Below are 15,418 nucleotides of genomic sequence, written 5' to 3' on the forward strand. Positions count from 1 at the left end.
CACCAATTAAAATTTAACATGATGTTTTTAGAACACTCTAGTATAGGAATAACATGATGTTTTAGAACATGCTAGTATAGGGTTTCGTAGACAACCATATATTTATAAAGAATAAAAAGAGTAAAGATAATTAAGTATATGAAGAAAACCTTATTTGAGAATAAAAAAAGAATAAAGATAATTGAGTATAAGAAGAAAACCCTAATCAGGAATAAAAAGGGTAAAGATATTTAAGTATAAGAAGAAAACCCTAATCATATAAATAGAAATAATAGGGGAAGAGGAAGAAGAAGAAGAAGAGGTACCTCTTTCTGATTCTCAGGGGAAAGATGCAGAGCTTGATGATGTTCTTAGAACAATTCCCAACTCGGAAAAAGAGTAGTTGTATAAAGCTAAATGCATTATTTCTCCTAACATTCAAGGCCGAGAAAAGAATGAATGCAAAGAATATATGAGGGACTGCGAAAACAACTCCTCCTCCCCAAGTTGAAGGTAAATTATTGAGAAGAAATTGCTCTGTAGAGTAACATATGTATATTGTGATTGTGATTTGGATTTACATTTTATCTTGACAATTGAAAACATAAAAGTCTAAATAAAAAACATTGTAATGAACTTTAGATCTATACATTCTTAGCTCAGATCGATACATTAGCTCAGATCTATACATTATTAGATAAACTCTAAAATCTATTTTTAAATCTATATGTATATCACATATAGAAATTCATTGAGTCAACATATATATTTGTCGATTTTGGACACACCCACCATCAATTCTTCCCATAAATTTGTACCTGAAACCTAATAAAAATTAAACCACATATGAATTACACCTCATAAATTTAAACTGCTCTTATCTACTCTATTAAGTCTATAAGTTATTAGATCTAACGCGAGAAAACCTCATTCAACCCCACTGATAAATATTGTTCATTATAAAAGCAAAAAATATCATTGATAAGAAACGAAAAGGGTTTCAAACCCGTCGATCCCTCCCGGTGTTGAATCCCCTGCGATGCTCGGGAAACAAACATCATGACTGCGCTTGTCCCTTACAGGTTTGTTCGTAAACCCCTCTCAGTTAGGAGGTCAGTCAGTTGAGTTTCCATATTGATTAATTATTTTCTATATCTAGATCTCTTCCCTTCTGGAACCATTCTGCATATTCAAAAGCCTTAACTGTAAGCAGTTAAGGCATTTCAGCTTTTTAATTTGTAATTTAAATATTTAAAACTAATAATGTAGTGTAGTTTGCTCATTTAATCATTCATATATATATATATATATCGTCAGATCTACTGGTATTTATATGTATCTGATTGCATGTAGTTAAATGATGTGCAGATGTGATATCTACAATGAATACGATTAGTATTTTCACAGTAATTCTAATTTATATATCTGATTACAATGAATTCTAATTTATATATTCATTTTCCCTGTCATGGAGCAGGTACCTCATCACATAATTCTGTGCTCGAGGGGGAAAGTGCACCACCCAAATAAAAATTAAGATGGATTCCAAAACCGGAACAGATCCGGATCCTGGAAACTATATTAATTTCTGGTAGTGTCAACCCCCTAGAGAAGGAATCAAAACCATCAGAGCGGTTTGGAGATGTCCAGGATGAAAAGTATATTAGTGGTTCCAGAACAGAGAAAATACAAAACAAAAAGAAGGCAACGGCAACTGGATGAAAAAGTATATTTTTGGTACTGTCAACTCCCAGAGAAGAAATCAAAATCATCAGAGCTCAGCTACAGCAGTTTGCAGATGTCCAGGATGAAAACGTATATTACTGGTTCCAGAACAGAAAATACAAAACAAAATAAATAATTAATAATAGAATTCTTGTATTTTTTTTTACAATAATTTTCTAAATGTCATGATCTTGTTGACTGTCTGCTTTAAATGAAGTATTAGCTGTTGTTTTTTTGTTCTCTATCTCCATTGTTAAAATATTGTTGTGGTGGAAGATGCTTATATCACCTTTGAATCTGTTCTCTATCTCCATTGTTAAAATATTGTTGTGGTGGAAGATGCTTATACCACCTTTGATTCAATGATCATAACATGAGATATTTTTGAATATTTGGTATTTTATTTAGCTTTCAAGTTTTTTTGATTTATATGTGGATTTAGAATATTGTTGAAGTGGAAGATGCTTTCATCATTTCTGTTTCAATGGCCATGGATCATAACATGAGATATTTTTGAATATTTGGTATTTTATTTGGTTTTAAAGTCTTTTTGCTTTATATGTGAAATCAAGCACTAGCAAGGATATTTTGTCGTGTAAATCAAGCTCAAGTAAGAATACAGAAAACTAGATTATTTGCAAACTAAATGCATGAACTTTGCTAGTGTTTAGGATTTGTAATACTACACTTATTATTTGTTAGGATGAAAAAGCCTACAACCAATTGACTACGATTTTTGTGGTTGCTAAGGGAAAGTAAGAATATAATGGAACATATATTGCTTATGTAAGAAAGTGGCATTAACATAATTGCTTTGAAAAAATAAGTCATAGCATTATGTGTTAAGTGTATAGCTAGAGTAAGTTAGACGAAGAATGCTAGAAAATATTAATGAGACAGAGCATCAATATAGGCCAAAGAATTGCAACAAGGATGTTAAAATCCTTAGCTATAGCTTGTCAACTTCAAGATGTACTTATGAGGCATTGTACACTATATGTGAAAATTACAAAAAGACACCTATCTACTTAAAAAAGAGACCAGTGAATTCTATCATGATGTAAGGTCTACTTAGCTAAGAGAAGTTGAAAAATACTAAAGCAATAATCAAAAGCAAGGTGAAAAACCACAGGAGGAAAAAGGCTTTAAAAGGAAAACCAAAAAAAGAAAAAGACTTTAAAACAAAACTTGAAATCAAAGTTTGAGTATACTTATCCCGAATGAAATTTGAGATAAAATATTGCAAGCTCAAGTAAATTGTTATACTATAGTGTTAAATATTAATAATATTTAACACTATTAATATGATTATTTTCAATTTATTTATATTTAAATTGGAGCTCTTTCCAAAATGACTTACAATTATTTTTTTCCCCACAAATAATGAGTTTTTCCTTGTTCAAAACATGAAATCAACACTTTCTTTCTTAAAACCTGCTTGTAAACTTTAATGTTTAAGTTATTTTAAAATATAATATCACACTTAAATAAATCAGACATTTCTTTACTAGTATCACAGTTTAAGTCATTTAATTAATTTTATGTACAAATTTCAAGGAGTTTTTGACTCATGTTCCCCATTTCAGGCATTTGAACTGGAAAACAGAACCTTTACAAAGCTTGAACGGCGATTCCAAGGCAAGGGAACGAAGAGTCAGGAAGCACCTAAAAAGTAAAAAAGAAAACTGTTAAAAAGCTCCCGGAGAGGTTTCGTAAAAAATGGATAACGGAGCTAAGATACCGAGAATCTGGCGCGACAGCAGGGTCAAAGCATAAGGTATATTTTTAGCGTTCAATAAGGCGTACGCTTGTAGTGCTTTGTAAAGGTCATAATGGATAAAATATGTCTCATTTTTATTTACACCAATAAAATGGTTGTTTAATGTAGTATTATGTCCAAAAATCTACCGGCTCTCGATTCCGGTCTCTGCTGGTGAGAAACCAAAGCCGAAGTCTAGGTCGCTGGGAAGTCAGAAATATGAAGCATCTGCTGCTCCACCGTCAACAAATTCATTGATTTTTAAGACTCCTGATTTAAATTCTCATCCCCAAAGAGTGCCGGAATTGGAATATGCGAATTCTCTTTCCAAATCAAAACAACAACGTCCTTCTTCAGGTATTGTCCCAAATCTAGCGAACGTTGGATCTGTTCTTATCAATGTGAGATATTCTTCTGTTTTCTGCAATCTTAAAGAACTTTTTTTTTTTTTTGGCTTCAGCTTATGGCTTGCTACTTCTTACATGTGTAGATGCTGCGTGTCAATATATATTAGTATTTAGGATTATCTTGACAAGATGTTCATGTTTAAAAAAAATGCTTGTTTAAGATATCTGAAACTAGGCTGAAAATTGAGCACTTTGCATGGAGAGATTTTGAATTTAGTCACCAACTGGATTTTGGTTATTAATAAAAGCAGTGCAATTCAATTCAAGATTGAGAAATATGAAGTATACGAGCTTTTGGGTGAATTTTGATCTTCTATATTGACATTAGGTTTCTGGGACGACTCTTCACATTTCGGTTTGAGCTGCAAAATTAGTTTGAGCTGCAAAATTATAATCAATCCATCTTGACTTTAGCAAGGAATCGCCTATAACAAGGAATGGCCTATAACAAGGAATTGCCTAATACTTGTAAAGAGACTTTCAAAACAATAATGCACTCGGGCAACTCTTATTTTAGACGCAAAAAGCTCTCACATGGCAAGGATCAATAATCTCCAATTCACGATGAGGAGTCGTCGAGAATTGACTGAAGCACAAGGACCTGAAACGGATGAGATGATAGCGACATTTCTGGTTGTGTTCCCATGGCTTTCTTTTGATCAAGCACAGCCTCAGCTTTTGAAGACCCAGGGACAATTAATAACGAGCAGTAGAACTGTTGGTGGGCCACAAAGTCTGTGGAGGTGAAACCGGTTGATTTTTCAGTGTCTTCTTATGTGATAGTTACTTCTAGTGATATTCATTCACTTGTATTCACATTTATCATTAAGCAATTACCTAGAAGATCTTCAATAGTAGAACAGTAGAATCATAAAGAGATAGCCAAACAAGAACATAAGATTTTTACCCTCGGAAAACCCACTCAAGGAAAAACCCAAAAACCTTTTTTAGAGAAATTGTTCAAGTCAACAGAGATACATCTAAGTCAAACAAAAGTCAAACTTACAGCCCTGGTCACACTTAGTCAAACTGCCTACTAGACAAGACGATCTGCTGCTCAACAAATTCGACCTTCTTCTTCTCTTAGGAAAGACGCGGTTTTGTTGCCCAGGGAAGTTCATAAACTCTGCCGCAAATTCGTTCTTTTATTTGCCTCAGATTTATCTTCTTTTCTTGCCTCATATTTGACTTCTAAGCCTCGGATGCGACTTCTTCTTTGCCTCAAATTTGACTTCTTGTTGCTTAGAAAGTCCCAGTTACTTGCTTAAGGAGGAGGACGAAATGGCGTATATATTGTGTCTTGAGAGGTCGAATGGGTGCCTCTAGAAGCTAGGCCAACATGTCTTGTACGACGGCCAACTAGGTCATTTTCGGGCCAAAAATTCAAATGTGAAATTCAAAACTTTTCTCTTTTAAAACCAACATGAAGAGCATGTCGTATATTTTCTCTTTTGACAATAACATGAAGAGCATGCTTTATATTTATCGTTACATAATACAAATACATCAAAGACTAAAATATTAATTATGAACACTGACCATAGCTACAAAATTCAACACTCCCTCTTAGCTGGGTAGGTATTCATAATGACTATCTAGATGTTCTCATGTTGACAATTTTCTCTAAGAAAAAAGTTATAACAATTCATCATTAGCATCATCAACATCATTTCATTTACCATAATCATGGTCAACAACTATGATACGTGGTAAATCGTTAGCATCAACAGGGTACCATAATTCTCGTTGGTACCTCTGACCTATGGTATATCCTCACCATAATTCTGGTCAATACTCTTGACACATGGTACATCATTAGCATCAACAAGTCACCATGATTCTGGTCGGCGATTTTGGCCCATGGTACACTGACTAGTCTTGGTTCACCATCATCCTGGTCAGTGTCTTTGACTCGTGGTGAAACTCCAAAGGAAACACTCAACCTGAGTAATTCTGGGCCTGATGTTAAATGGGCTCACTCTGTTGAAAAGTGTAACTAGGTTCGGTCTTCATAATGTCTAATGTAATCATGATTTTATGTATTTGAAATTTTGATGAAAAGAGAAAAACAAATTTTATTTTATTATTTTGTAGCATGGGTTTCATGCTCAAGATTATTTTATTTGTAGGTCAAGCACCCATTGAGTGCTTCTAGGTTTTTATTGAGCTAATGAACTCAATTGAGTCATTGTAATATGTATAAGACCCATTTAGGCATCATGTATAAAGTAAAAAAAAAAAAGTGAGTCAAAAGACCCCCTCCAAGACAAGTTAACCTTCATGAAGAGAAGTTGGCATACATGAAGGAACTAGTTGGCCTCATGAAGGGCTATTTGACCACCTTGTGAAGCATATATATAAGAAGAACTTAACCTCACCAAAGACACTCATCAAGTTCAATGAAGCATCAATGGGTGCTTGACCTCTAAATAAAATGACCTTGAACATGAAATCCATGCTAAAAAAATAACAATAATAATTTTTCTTTCATTTTACAATATACAAGACTCAAAAGTACATTTCATATTTATGAAGACTGAACCTAGTTACACATTTTTCAACACTCCCTCTTAACTAGGGAAGTATTCATAAATGGTACATGGACATTCTCAAACTGAAGAGATCTCATAAGTCTTGATTTGGGGTAGCATCAGATGTGCTCTAGCCATGAAAATTAGTGGGGAGGCTAAAGCACATGAGATCTCCAAGGCCCAGAAATGGTTTGGGCATATTCTACCCGGTTTGGGAGATATTAAAATAATTAATATTTTTAATGGAGTTCCTAAGTCTAAACTTAGGAAAAATAAAATATTAATGGGTATTAATATAAAACTGGGTTAGAAGGTTCCAAAAGACATGGATCAAACCAAATCTAATCTTAGCCATTGATTAGAGATGTAATCTCGGCTGTTGAAGGACCAACAGGAAAAGTATAAGAGGAGGTTTGAGGGTCAATTGGAGAATACACTAGAGTGATCAGTCATTCGATTTTCTAGAGCGGGGTTTGCTAACAAAAGTCAAATCAGTGATCAGTTTGCAGCGAGGGGCAGTGAGTATTGGACAGAGAGGCAGAGATAGTGTCGAGAGACTAATGCAGAGGCAGAGAGGCAGATGCAGAAGCCAGAGCAGGCCACATAGAGGCTAGCTGAGACAGCGTAGAGGCCAAAGGGCCCGCGCATCCACGTAGAGGGCAACAAGAGTGACGTAGAAGGTCGTAGAGGTTGCGCAGTGCCTCAGAGGGTTGGCACAGAGGGTTTTGATGCTGATGCAGAGGCTAGGAGGGTTGATGCTGTGCTTCAATTGTGCTGGAGAGGATTTCATGGGGTAGATTTTCTGAATTTCTGCTTCAGAATAGAGAGGTATTACTGCCAGTTATTTTTCTCTGTCGGGTGAGCCAGGTTGGCACCTAGTTGTACTCAAGAATATATTGCATAATAAATAACCCTCAGAATTGCTGCATCGATTTTCCTAAGTTGGGTTTTTCCGGGGACAAGCTGTCCAAAAATAACGATGTCACTTTTGTGTTTTCTATTTCTTTTAGCTGTTGATTTGTAGATGGTTGAGACTGTATTGTGCTTATTTCGATGTTTATATGTTTAAATAACTTGTTTGTAATTAACAAGTAGGAGAAATAAACTAGAAGAATACAGATAAAATTTCTAACGGTTAGACTTAGAAATTTCAACAATAAGAAGGTCAAATTGGTAAGCCATCTCTTTGCATCATACCAACCAACATTGTCACATAGCAAGGCCTTGACTAACAACTCTATCTCTCCACAAGATTAGAGCACAATGCTGGTGAGACCATTGACTGATAGACACCATCATCATTGTCTCTCAAGGCACATACCCCACTCTAGTATGCACAGGGTTTGTCCTTTTAGAACAATTCCTATCTTGGAATAACAATCTTCAAGGAGTTTCCTCTTCGATTGCTCTTATCTTGGATGCCCTACCTCATCCTCAAAGAGTATTGGATGCCAGATGCTTACCCAATCCTCCATTCTTTCTTCACGAAGTGAAGACAATAATGATGTGTCTATCTCTCGCTCTCAACTAGGGAGGATATATCAACCAATCCACACTTGTATCTCAAATACACAAGCTTCTTGAGGAAGAGATTTTGTCAAGATGTCAACTACCTGTTCATCAATGGAGATATATTGTAGCTGCAACACTCCATCTTGTACCATCTTTGGAATGTAGTGATACTTGTTATTTATGTGCTTTGTCTTTCCATGAAACATTGGGTCTTCAAACAACCTTATATAGTTGGTGTTGCCACAATGTATCATTGTAGGGTCCATTAGTCCTTCAAACAGGTTGAACAACAACTTCCTCAACTAAACAACTTCTCTGCTTACTTCACAGGATGCAATATATCTAGCCTTGGCACTACTCGAAGCTATCGATTCGTCCTTTCTACTCATCTAGGATATCATGGAGGATCCCAAACTAAAACATCCTCCATTAGTGCTTCTCCTATCCATCTCACTGCCACCCCAGTCAGAATTTGTATATTCAATCAAGTGGATATCATTCCTCTTATCATACTTCAGGAAGTAGTGGATTGTTTCTTGCAGATATCTCATTATATGCTTGGTTGCTATCTAATGATCATGCTTGGGCTCAACTTGAAATTGACTGAGAATATTCATTGCAAAACAAATGTCTGGTCGAGTATTTACCAAATACATCAGTGATCCAATCAATTGTCTATACTTTGTCGAATCCACCAAGATTGATTCAAAACTTCTTTGCCTTTCAAGTTTGTGATCTTAGGGGTTGTCATAGGTTTGCAATCCATCATGTCAAACCTTTTTAGCATCTCAATCACATACTTTGCTTGACCTAGATAAATCTCATCAGGTCCTTGCCAAACTTCCAACCCAAAATAATAGTGCATCAGCCCTAGATCCTTCATATCAAATTCTGCTGCCAGTTGCTTCTTGCACTCTTGAATACGACCTTCCACAATTGTCATGAGAAGATCATCCACATATAGAAGAATGATTACGGGCTCATCCTTCACAACCTTGATGTAGAGATTTGGATCAACAAAACTCTTTGAGAAGCCTAATCTTTGTAGGTATGCATCCTTCCTTGCATACCATGCCCTTGCTGCTTGCTTGAGGCCATACAGTGCCTTCTTCAACCTGTAGATATAATTCTCTCTGTCTTTTTCTTCGAATCCCAAGGGTTCTTCTATATAGAATTCTTCATCAATAGTATCATTTAGGAATGTTGTCTTGACATCCATTTGATGAATGTTCCATCCCATCGGTGTTGCCAAAGAGACCAACAAACGTATAGTTGTATACCTTGTTGTAGGTGAAAATGTCTCTTCATAATTGATGCCTTCCTATTGGGAGAAGCCCCTAGCCACAAATCTTTCCTTATATTTATCTATACTTCCATCTGGTGCATGTTTAATCTTGTAGAGCCGCTTAGAAGTCACCATAGATTTGTCTTCAGGCCTAGGTACAATTTCCCAAACTCCTTTTCATGGCATCTTTCCATTCTTGATGTTTGACAACCTCTTCAAAGGTGGATGGGTCTGCTTCTATTAACTTCATCATATAGGCTGCAAATCCTGAATATCTTTTGGGCTTCTTACTTTCCCTGAATGTGCCTTTGGCAACTCCATGTCCCTTGACATCTAGGAGAGTAGACTTTAACCAATTAGTTCTCTTTCTATTTTCAGGGATGATGACTTGTTGCACAGGTTCAGTGGGCCCTATCTCTTTATGATTTGAATCTTCTTCCTCCCTTGTGCACTCTTCTTCAAATATTGGAAGTTCTTCATCATTAGGGTCAATCAGGAGATTCTTTGATTTCTTGAATGCAATACTTTCATCAAAGATCACATCTCGACTTACTTATATTCGGTGTCCTTCCTTTATGTCGATCCTATATGCTTTTGAAGTATTACTATAGCCAACAAATATTACCTTCATGCTTGTAGGATCCAACTTCTTTCTCTTATCTTTTAGAATGTGAGTATAGACAGGAGAACCAAATATTCAGAGATGGTCCACGCTTGGTTTCTTCCCAGTGAATGCTTCTTCAGAAGTTATGTTGTCTAGTGATATGTGAGGACTTCGATTTTGAACATATACAATAGTCTGTGTTGCTTCACCCCATAGAAATTTTGTCAAGTCTTCATCATGTAACATGGCTTTGTCACTTTCTTCAATTGATTGATTCTTTCGTTCAAAAACTCCCTTTTGTTCACAATTATATGGGACTATCAGCTCCCTTTAGTCCTAGCCTCCTTACAAAAAGCTAAGAGTTCCTTTGAAGTTCCATTGTCAGATCTTAGTATCTTTATCCTCCTTTCTGTAAGGTTCTCTACTTCAGCTTTAAATTCTTGAAATTTGTTGAATACTTCATCCTTGGACTTCAACAAATAGATCCAAGTTTTCCTTGAGTGGTCATCAATGAATGCTACATAATTTAGATGACCTCCAAGAGACTTTGTAGACATAGGACCACAAAAATCAGAATGAATGAGATCCAGCGTTTCTTTTTGACCTTGAAGCACTGCTTCCAAATGGCCTCTTAACATTTTTATCCAATGCACATCCCTTGCAGACTCCTTCATTATCCTCCTTGAGTTCAGGGATGCCATTCACTATTGAATTTAGAGTTGTTGGTAAGATTTTGTATTGAAGGTGACCAAACCTTCTATGCCAAAGTTCACATGGACTTACTTTAATGTGAACCAAAGCTTGATAGAGGGGAGTCAACAGTCTGTAGAGTCTTCCTTCACGAATCCCAATGACCTTTGCATTTTTGATGTTAGAGCTTTTATCCCATACTACAACCTTTCCATCTATAAAAGTGACTCTATCTCCCTTATCTTCTAAACATTAAATAGAAAGTAGATTCTTTTGCAAACCTAGAACAAATAGGATGTTGTTGAAATAAATATTTCCTCCATTCTCTAGCTCTAGTGAGGTTGATCCAAATCCTCTTACATGATATCTCTTCTTGTCACCAAGTTTAATGGAGTAGGAAGATTTTCCTCTTGATAAGGTCTTTAATTGCTTGTGTTCACCTGTCATATGTCTTGATGCTCCACTGTCGATTACCCAAATATTCTCATCTTCAAATGTGCCTATAAGTGCTGAGAATAACCCTTCGTCCTTTGTAAAAGTCTTGGTTATATTATTCTTGATGGATAATAGGAGATTCCACAATGCCTTGATACCTTTTTTGAGATGACTTGCTATCATAGAACACTTCTTCAAAAACTTCTTTAAGGATGTAGTGATCTTCATTATGCCTTTTGCCAACCTTATCTTTGATACCATGTTGAGAAATCTATAGGGGTACAATTAGGATGGTTTCTCTTAAACTTGATAACTGCTTGTGATGTCCTTTTACTTTTCTTATTTATTAGCTTCTTCTCTTCTTATTATGTTATTCTTATCATCAAACAATTACCAAAACAAGAAGATCAACAATACACATGAACACAGGTTATAGGCTGCAAGCCAGGGCCAAAACCTCTCCACTTGAGAGGAAAACCCACAAATCCCTTCTCTTCTTATAGATTCTTCAAATGATGAATTCCAAGACCAATATCCTTCCAAGACCAAGTATGACCTTATTGATGATGTGCTTCCTTTGTCCAACTAAAATGTTGTTAGATCTCTTCCAGCTGCACAACTTCGACCCCCAGTTACAAAATTTCAGCTTCTACTGCAGGTCTGAAATATTCAGCCCCTACAACAGTTGCTGCCTCCACACGTGTGAGCAAATTTAGGGTTTCCAAGGCTTCCTTCGACCTTTGCTTGAGTTTCTCCTTCTTCTAGGGCTTGAGGATGACCTAATAGACATTCCTTCAACCTTATTTTTGCAATTTCTCCAAGTTCGATCTTGCAACAACAAAACCCTAGCCTCCTTCCTTCGCACGTGTGAAAAGAGAGAGAGAAATAGCCCAAACACTGAACGATGTCCATAGGAGGTCGAGTTCCCTCCTATATATAGGCTTCCAAGAAAGATGAAATGCCATAATTGAGGTTGACTTCTTAGCTACCAGGGCAACTTGGTCTTGGAGGATATTTTGACACTTTTAAATACAAAAATAATTCTTTTTACAAGTTACGATGTGCCCGATGGGGTCTTCTTCATATGACAATGACTCTTTTGACTTCTTGACCCTAGGACATACCCTAGAAGCACTCATTGGGTGCTTGACCTCTAAATAAAATGACCTTGAACATGAATTCCATGCTACAAAAATAACAATAATAAATTTTCTTTCATTTTACAATATACAAGACTCAAAAGTACATTTCATATTTATGAACACTGAATGTAGTCACACGTTTTTCAACACATCTTGCAAATTGAGTTCCAAAGGAAGAAGTAGCTACCCAAGCGAAGAAAGAAAATGATACGTTTCACCATCTTATACTCACACGTGCCAATCTAGGGTTTCTACAGTAAGGCAGAGTTGCAGTCTAAAAGTGTTGGAGAAGTTGTTGCTGTAAGTTGTGTAAGGAAAACTATTCAAGAAGGAAGGTTGACTTGGTCTTGAAGGGGTCTTTCTCAAGGGTCATAGGTCTTGGAATTTGTCATCTGAACATTCTATAAGAAGAGAAGAATTATTGTGGGTTTTCCTCTCAAGAGGAGAGGTTTTAACCTTGACTAGCAGCCTACATTTTGTGTCCTCTTGTCTCATTGTTCTTTATTGTTTAGTAGCTGTTTGATGATCAAAGCACACAATAGTAATCACGTAAAGAAGAACTAACTACAAGTACATCAATTTAAGTAAAAGAACATCACAAGCAATTATCAAAGTGTGAGAAATCCCCTAATCTAGCTACCCCTAGATTTCTCAACATGGTATCAGAGCTAAGGTGATTACAACAAGAAGAAGAGGCAGCCTGAAGATCACATCATTAAAGAAGGATACATGAGGGTTGAGCACAAGGAAATCATTAAGGAGGACTAAAAAGCACCAAGGTGGAGCACTCATCTTAAAAATCACATCATCAGAAGGAGAAGAAGACCTCAAGGACCCTACCTCCACTCAAAGAAAGAAGGAATACACATTTGAAGCATCTTGAAGTCTCCATATTCTACGTTTCTACATCCAAAGGAAGCAAGAAGAAGCATTTCCATCATCATCAAAGAAATCAAGGTGATCTTCTTCACATTGAAGCAAATATTACATCTCAAACATCCTTGAAGAAGATCATCAAGGAAGCAACATCATCAAGTTGAAGATATCTTCATCTAGGAGCATCTTCACTTGACAAGTAAGTATCTTTATATTTATGTCTGGATTTAGTATCAACATGACTCCATTCTGCAGAGAGAGCAACAAACTGGTTGGGTCATCAAATTTCCTTTCATGGAAAAAGAGGATTGATTTGACCCTCGTAGAGAATGAAGTTATTGAATATGTTAAGGGTTCAATCTCCAAACCATCTCAAGGACAATCTCAAGCACTATCGAAGTATATGGAAAGGAAAATAAGGGCTCAATGAATCCTCATAGAAACAATCAAGGATTTCCTAATCCCTTATGTAGCAAAGTTGGTAGAATTGTTTTCCGTTAGCACTGCAGGAACTGAATTATGCAAAATGAAGGTATCTAAGGATGAAGGGATAGCCGCATACCTTATGAGGGTATTTCAAATAAGATATCAACTACAAGAATTAGGAGAAATAATGTCTGATAAAGAAATGACCACGGTTGTGCTCAATGCACTACCTGATGAATGGGCCAACCTTATATAAAGTATCTATGGAAAGAAGGAAGCCACTCCATTTAGTGAACTTTGGTCATTATGTAAGATTGAAGAAACTAGGTTGAAGGCAAAGTGCAATGTTGGATCAAATGAACAAATTCAAGCATATGCTGCCATGGCCAGGAGAAAATGAAAGTTTGGAAAGTCTGATCCTCGGAAAAAGAAGAAGATCGATATGTTAAAGATACAATGCTATGAGTGTAATGAATATGGTCACTTTAAAAGGAATTGTCCCAAACTCAAGAAGGACAACAAGAAGAGAAATGAAAGAAATGAAGCACGTGTTACTGAAGAAGTGGAAGAATCAAAACAAAAGAAATTAAAGAAGGAGGAAGTGAAAGATCTCTATTATAACTGAGATAACCTCCTTCACTTAGTTCTTTTCTGTTATAGAAGAGAATGGAAAGCATCACAAGAATGATAGGATGCATTATAGTTGAGATAGAGATGACATCATCATAATGACATGGAAGGTCAGTCAAAGTAGAAGTCTATATGGCTGAAGCAGTCATCTCACATGAATGAAAGGAAGTAGCTCATGGCATCATCATTAGAATCATAGAAGGACAACCAAAGTAGCAATCTATATGGTTGGAGAAAGTCATCTAGTAAGATAGAATATAAGGAGATCGTCATACATCATCATCATTAGAAGGGAGCATTTGTAGAATGAGGATCATTAAGATCCTCCATTGGAATCTTTGTTAGAAGATTTACCTCTACTTAAGAATAAGCAAGTGTCTTGCGGATGGTCTACATTTCATCTTATGTGGTATCTACAGGTCAAAGGGATGATGATATGATGACAAAGACGTGCAACATGACAAGTTCGTTGAAGTACTTTCATCTTCAAGCAAGGAAAGGACGCTGCTAGAAGGTAGTCTAGATGACCAAAAGAAGGAAGAGGTATGTATATATTTGATAAATAAAGTCATGTCATCATATAGTTGCAGAAAGAATGGTTGAATGCTCTATCTCATGAGCATGATACTCTTCCATTAGAATAATGCATGAAGACATGTAGACAATGTGCCTTAAACTCTTCTACATATTGATAAGATGAAATTAACATAATATGGCCTCATATGGAATATGAGGTGGTTGACAATGATGGTTCCTATGTTGAAAGAACCATGTAAAGAAGATCCCGAGGAAAGCAATATGTGAAGAAAGGAAGAAGAGTTCGTGAAAGTATAGTCACACAAGATAAGATAAGTAATCAACATCCGATAACTAGAAGAATTAGCTAAGACATCTCCATGGAAGAAAAAGGTATGAAGACCATGATATGTACACTACAAAAGAATAATCTTGGTAATGAATTTCTTGGAGATGGATTCATACATGTGTAGGGTGTTGATGTTGCAAGAAGCTGATGTCATGCCGAAAGACCTGTTGAAGGAAATGTAACTAGGTTTGGTCTTCATAAATGTACTTTTGATATTTGTATTTATTCAAAAAAGGAAATATTATTTTTATAATATATGTCAATGAGTTTCTTGCTCATTGAAATAGGTCTAGCACTAGTTTAAGTGCTATAGGTGAGTCAAATAGTCGAAATGAAATGTTGAAGGCCTTAAGGGCATGTTACACCATGTTTAAATATATATTAAAGTCAAAGAGAAAACCTCCAAGCAAAGTCAAGTCTACTACTATGCAAAGGCACCATCAAGAAGCTCCTACGAGCATGCTACACCACCATAGAAACTATTTGAAGTCTGCTCAACAAATCGGCCTCCAAACAGCCCTCAAAGTCGGCCTAAATGGAGGGACAATCCTC

General features: G+C 36.1%; 1 protein-coding gene across 8 annotated transcripts in view; it reads left to right on the top strand.

Annotated features, from left to right (window-relative positions):
- The first annotated feature begins 921 nt into the window (after positions 1-921).
- Positions 922-15,418, top strand: part of LOC149257368 (E3 SUMO-protein ligase SIZ1-like) — a 211,832-nt gene continuing 197,335 nt past the window's right edge. For 7 of the 8 annotated variants that reach the window (XR_016256735.1, XR_016256734.1, XR_016256736.1 and 4 more), the window contains exons 1-3: positions 922-1,061; positions 1,457-1,794; positions 3,291-3,820. Coding sequence is in view for 3 of the 8 variants with exons in the window: in XM_089414195.1 (XP_089270321.1) it covers positions 3,776-3,820 (45 nt within the window). In the remaining 5 variants the exon portion in view is untranslated. The remainder of the gene's footprint in view (positions 1,062-1,456; positions 1,795-3,290; positions 3,821-15,418) is intronic. The other variant, XM_089414190.1, reaches the window with a different exon arrangement.

This window comes from Pinus tabuliformis, chromosome 6, assembly GCF_031772625.1.
Source record: "Pinus tabuliformis cultivar Carrire ecotype Pingquan chromosome 6, CPIR1, whole genome shotgun sequence".
NCBI classification, from domain to species: Eukaryota; Viridiplantae; Streptophyta; class Pinopsida; order Pinales; family Pinaceae; genus Pinus; species Pinus tabuliformis.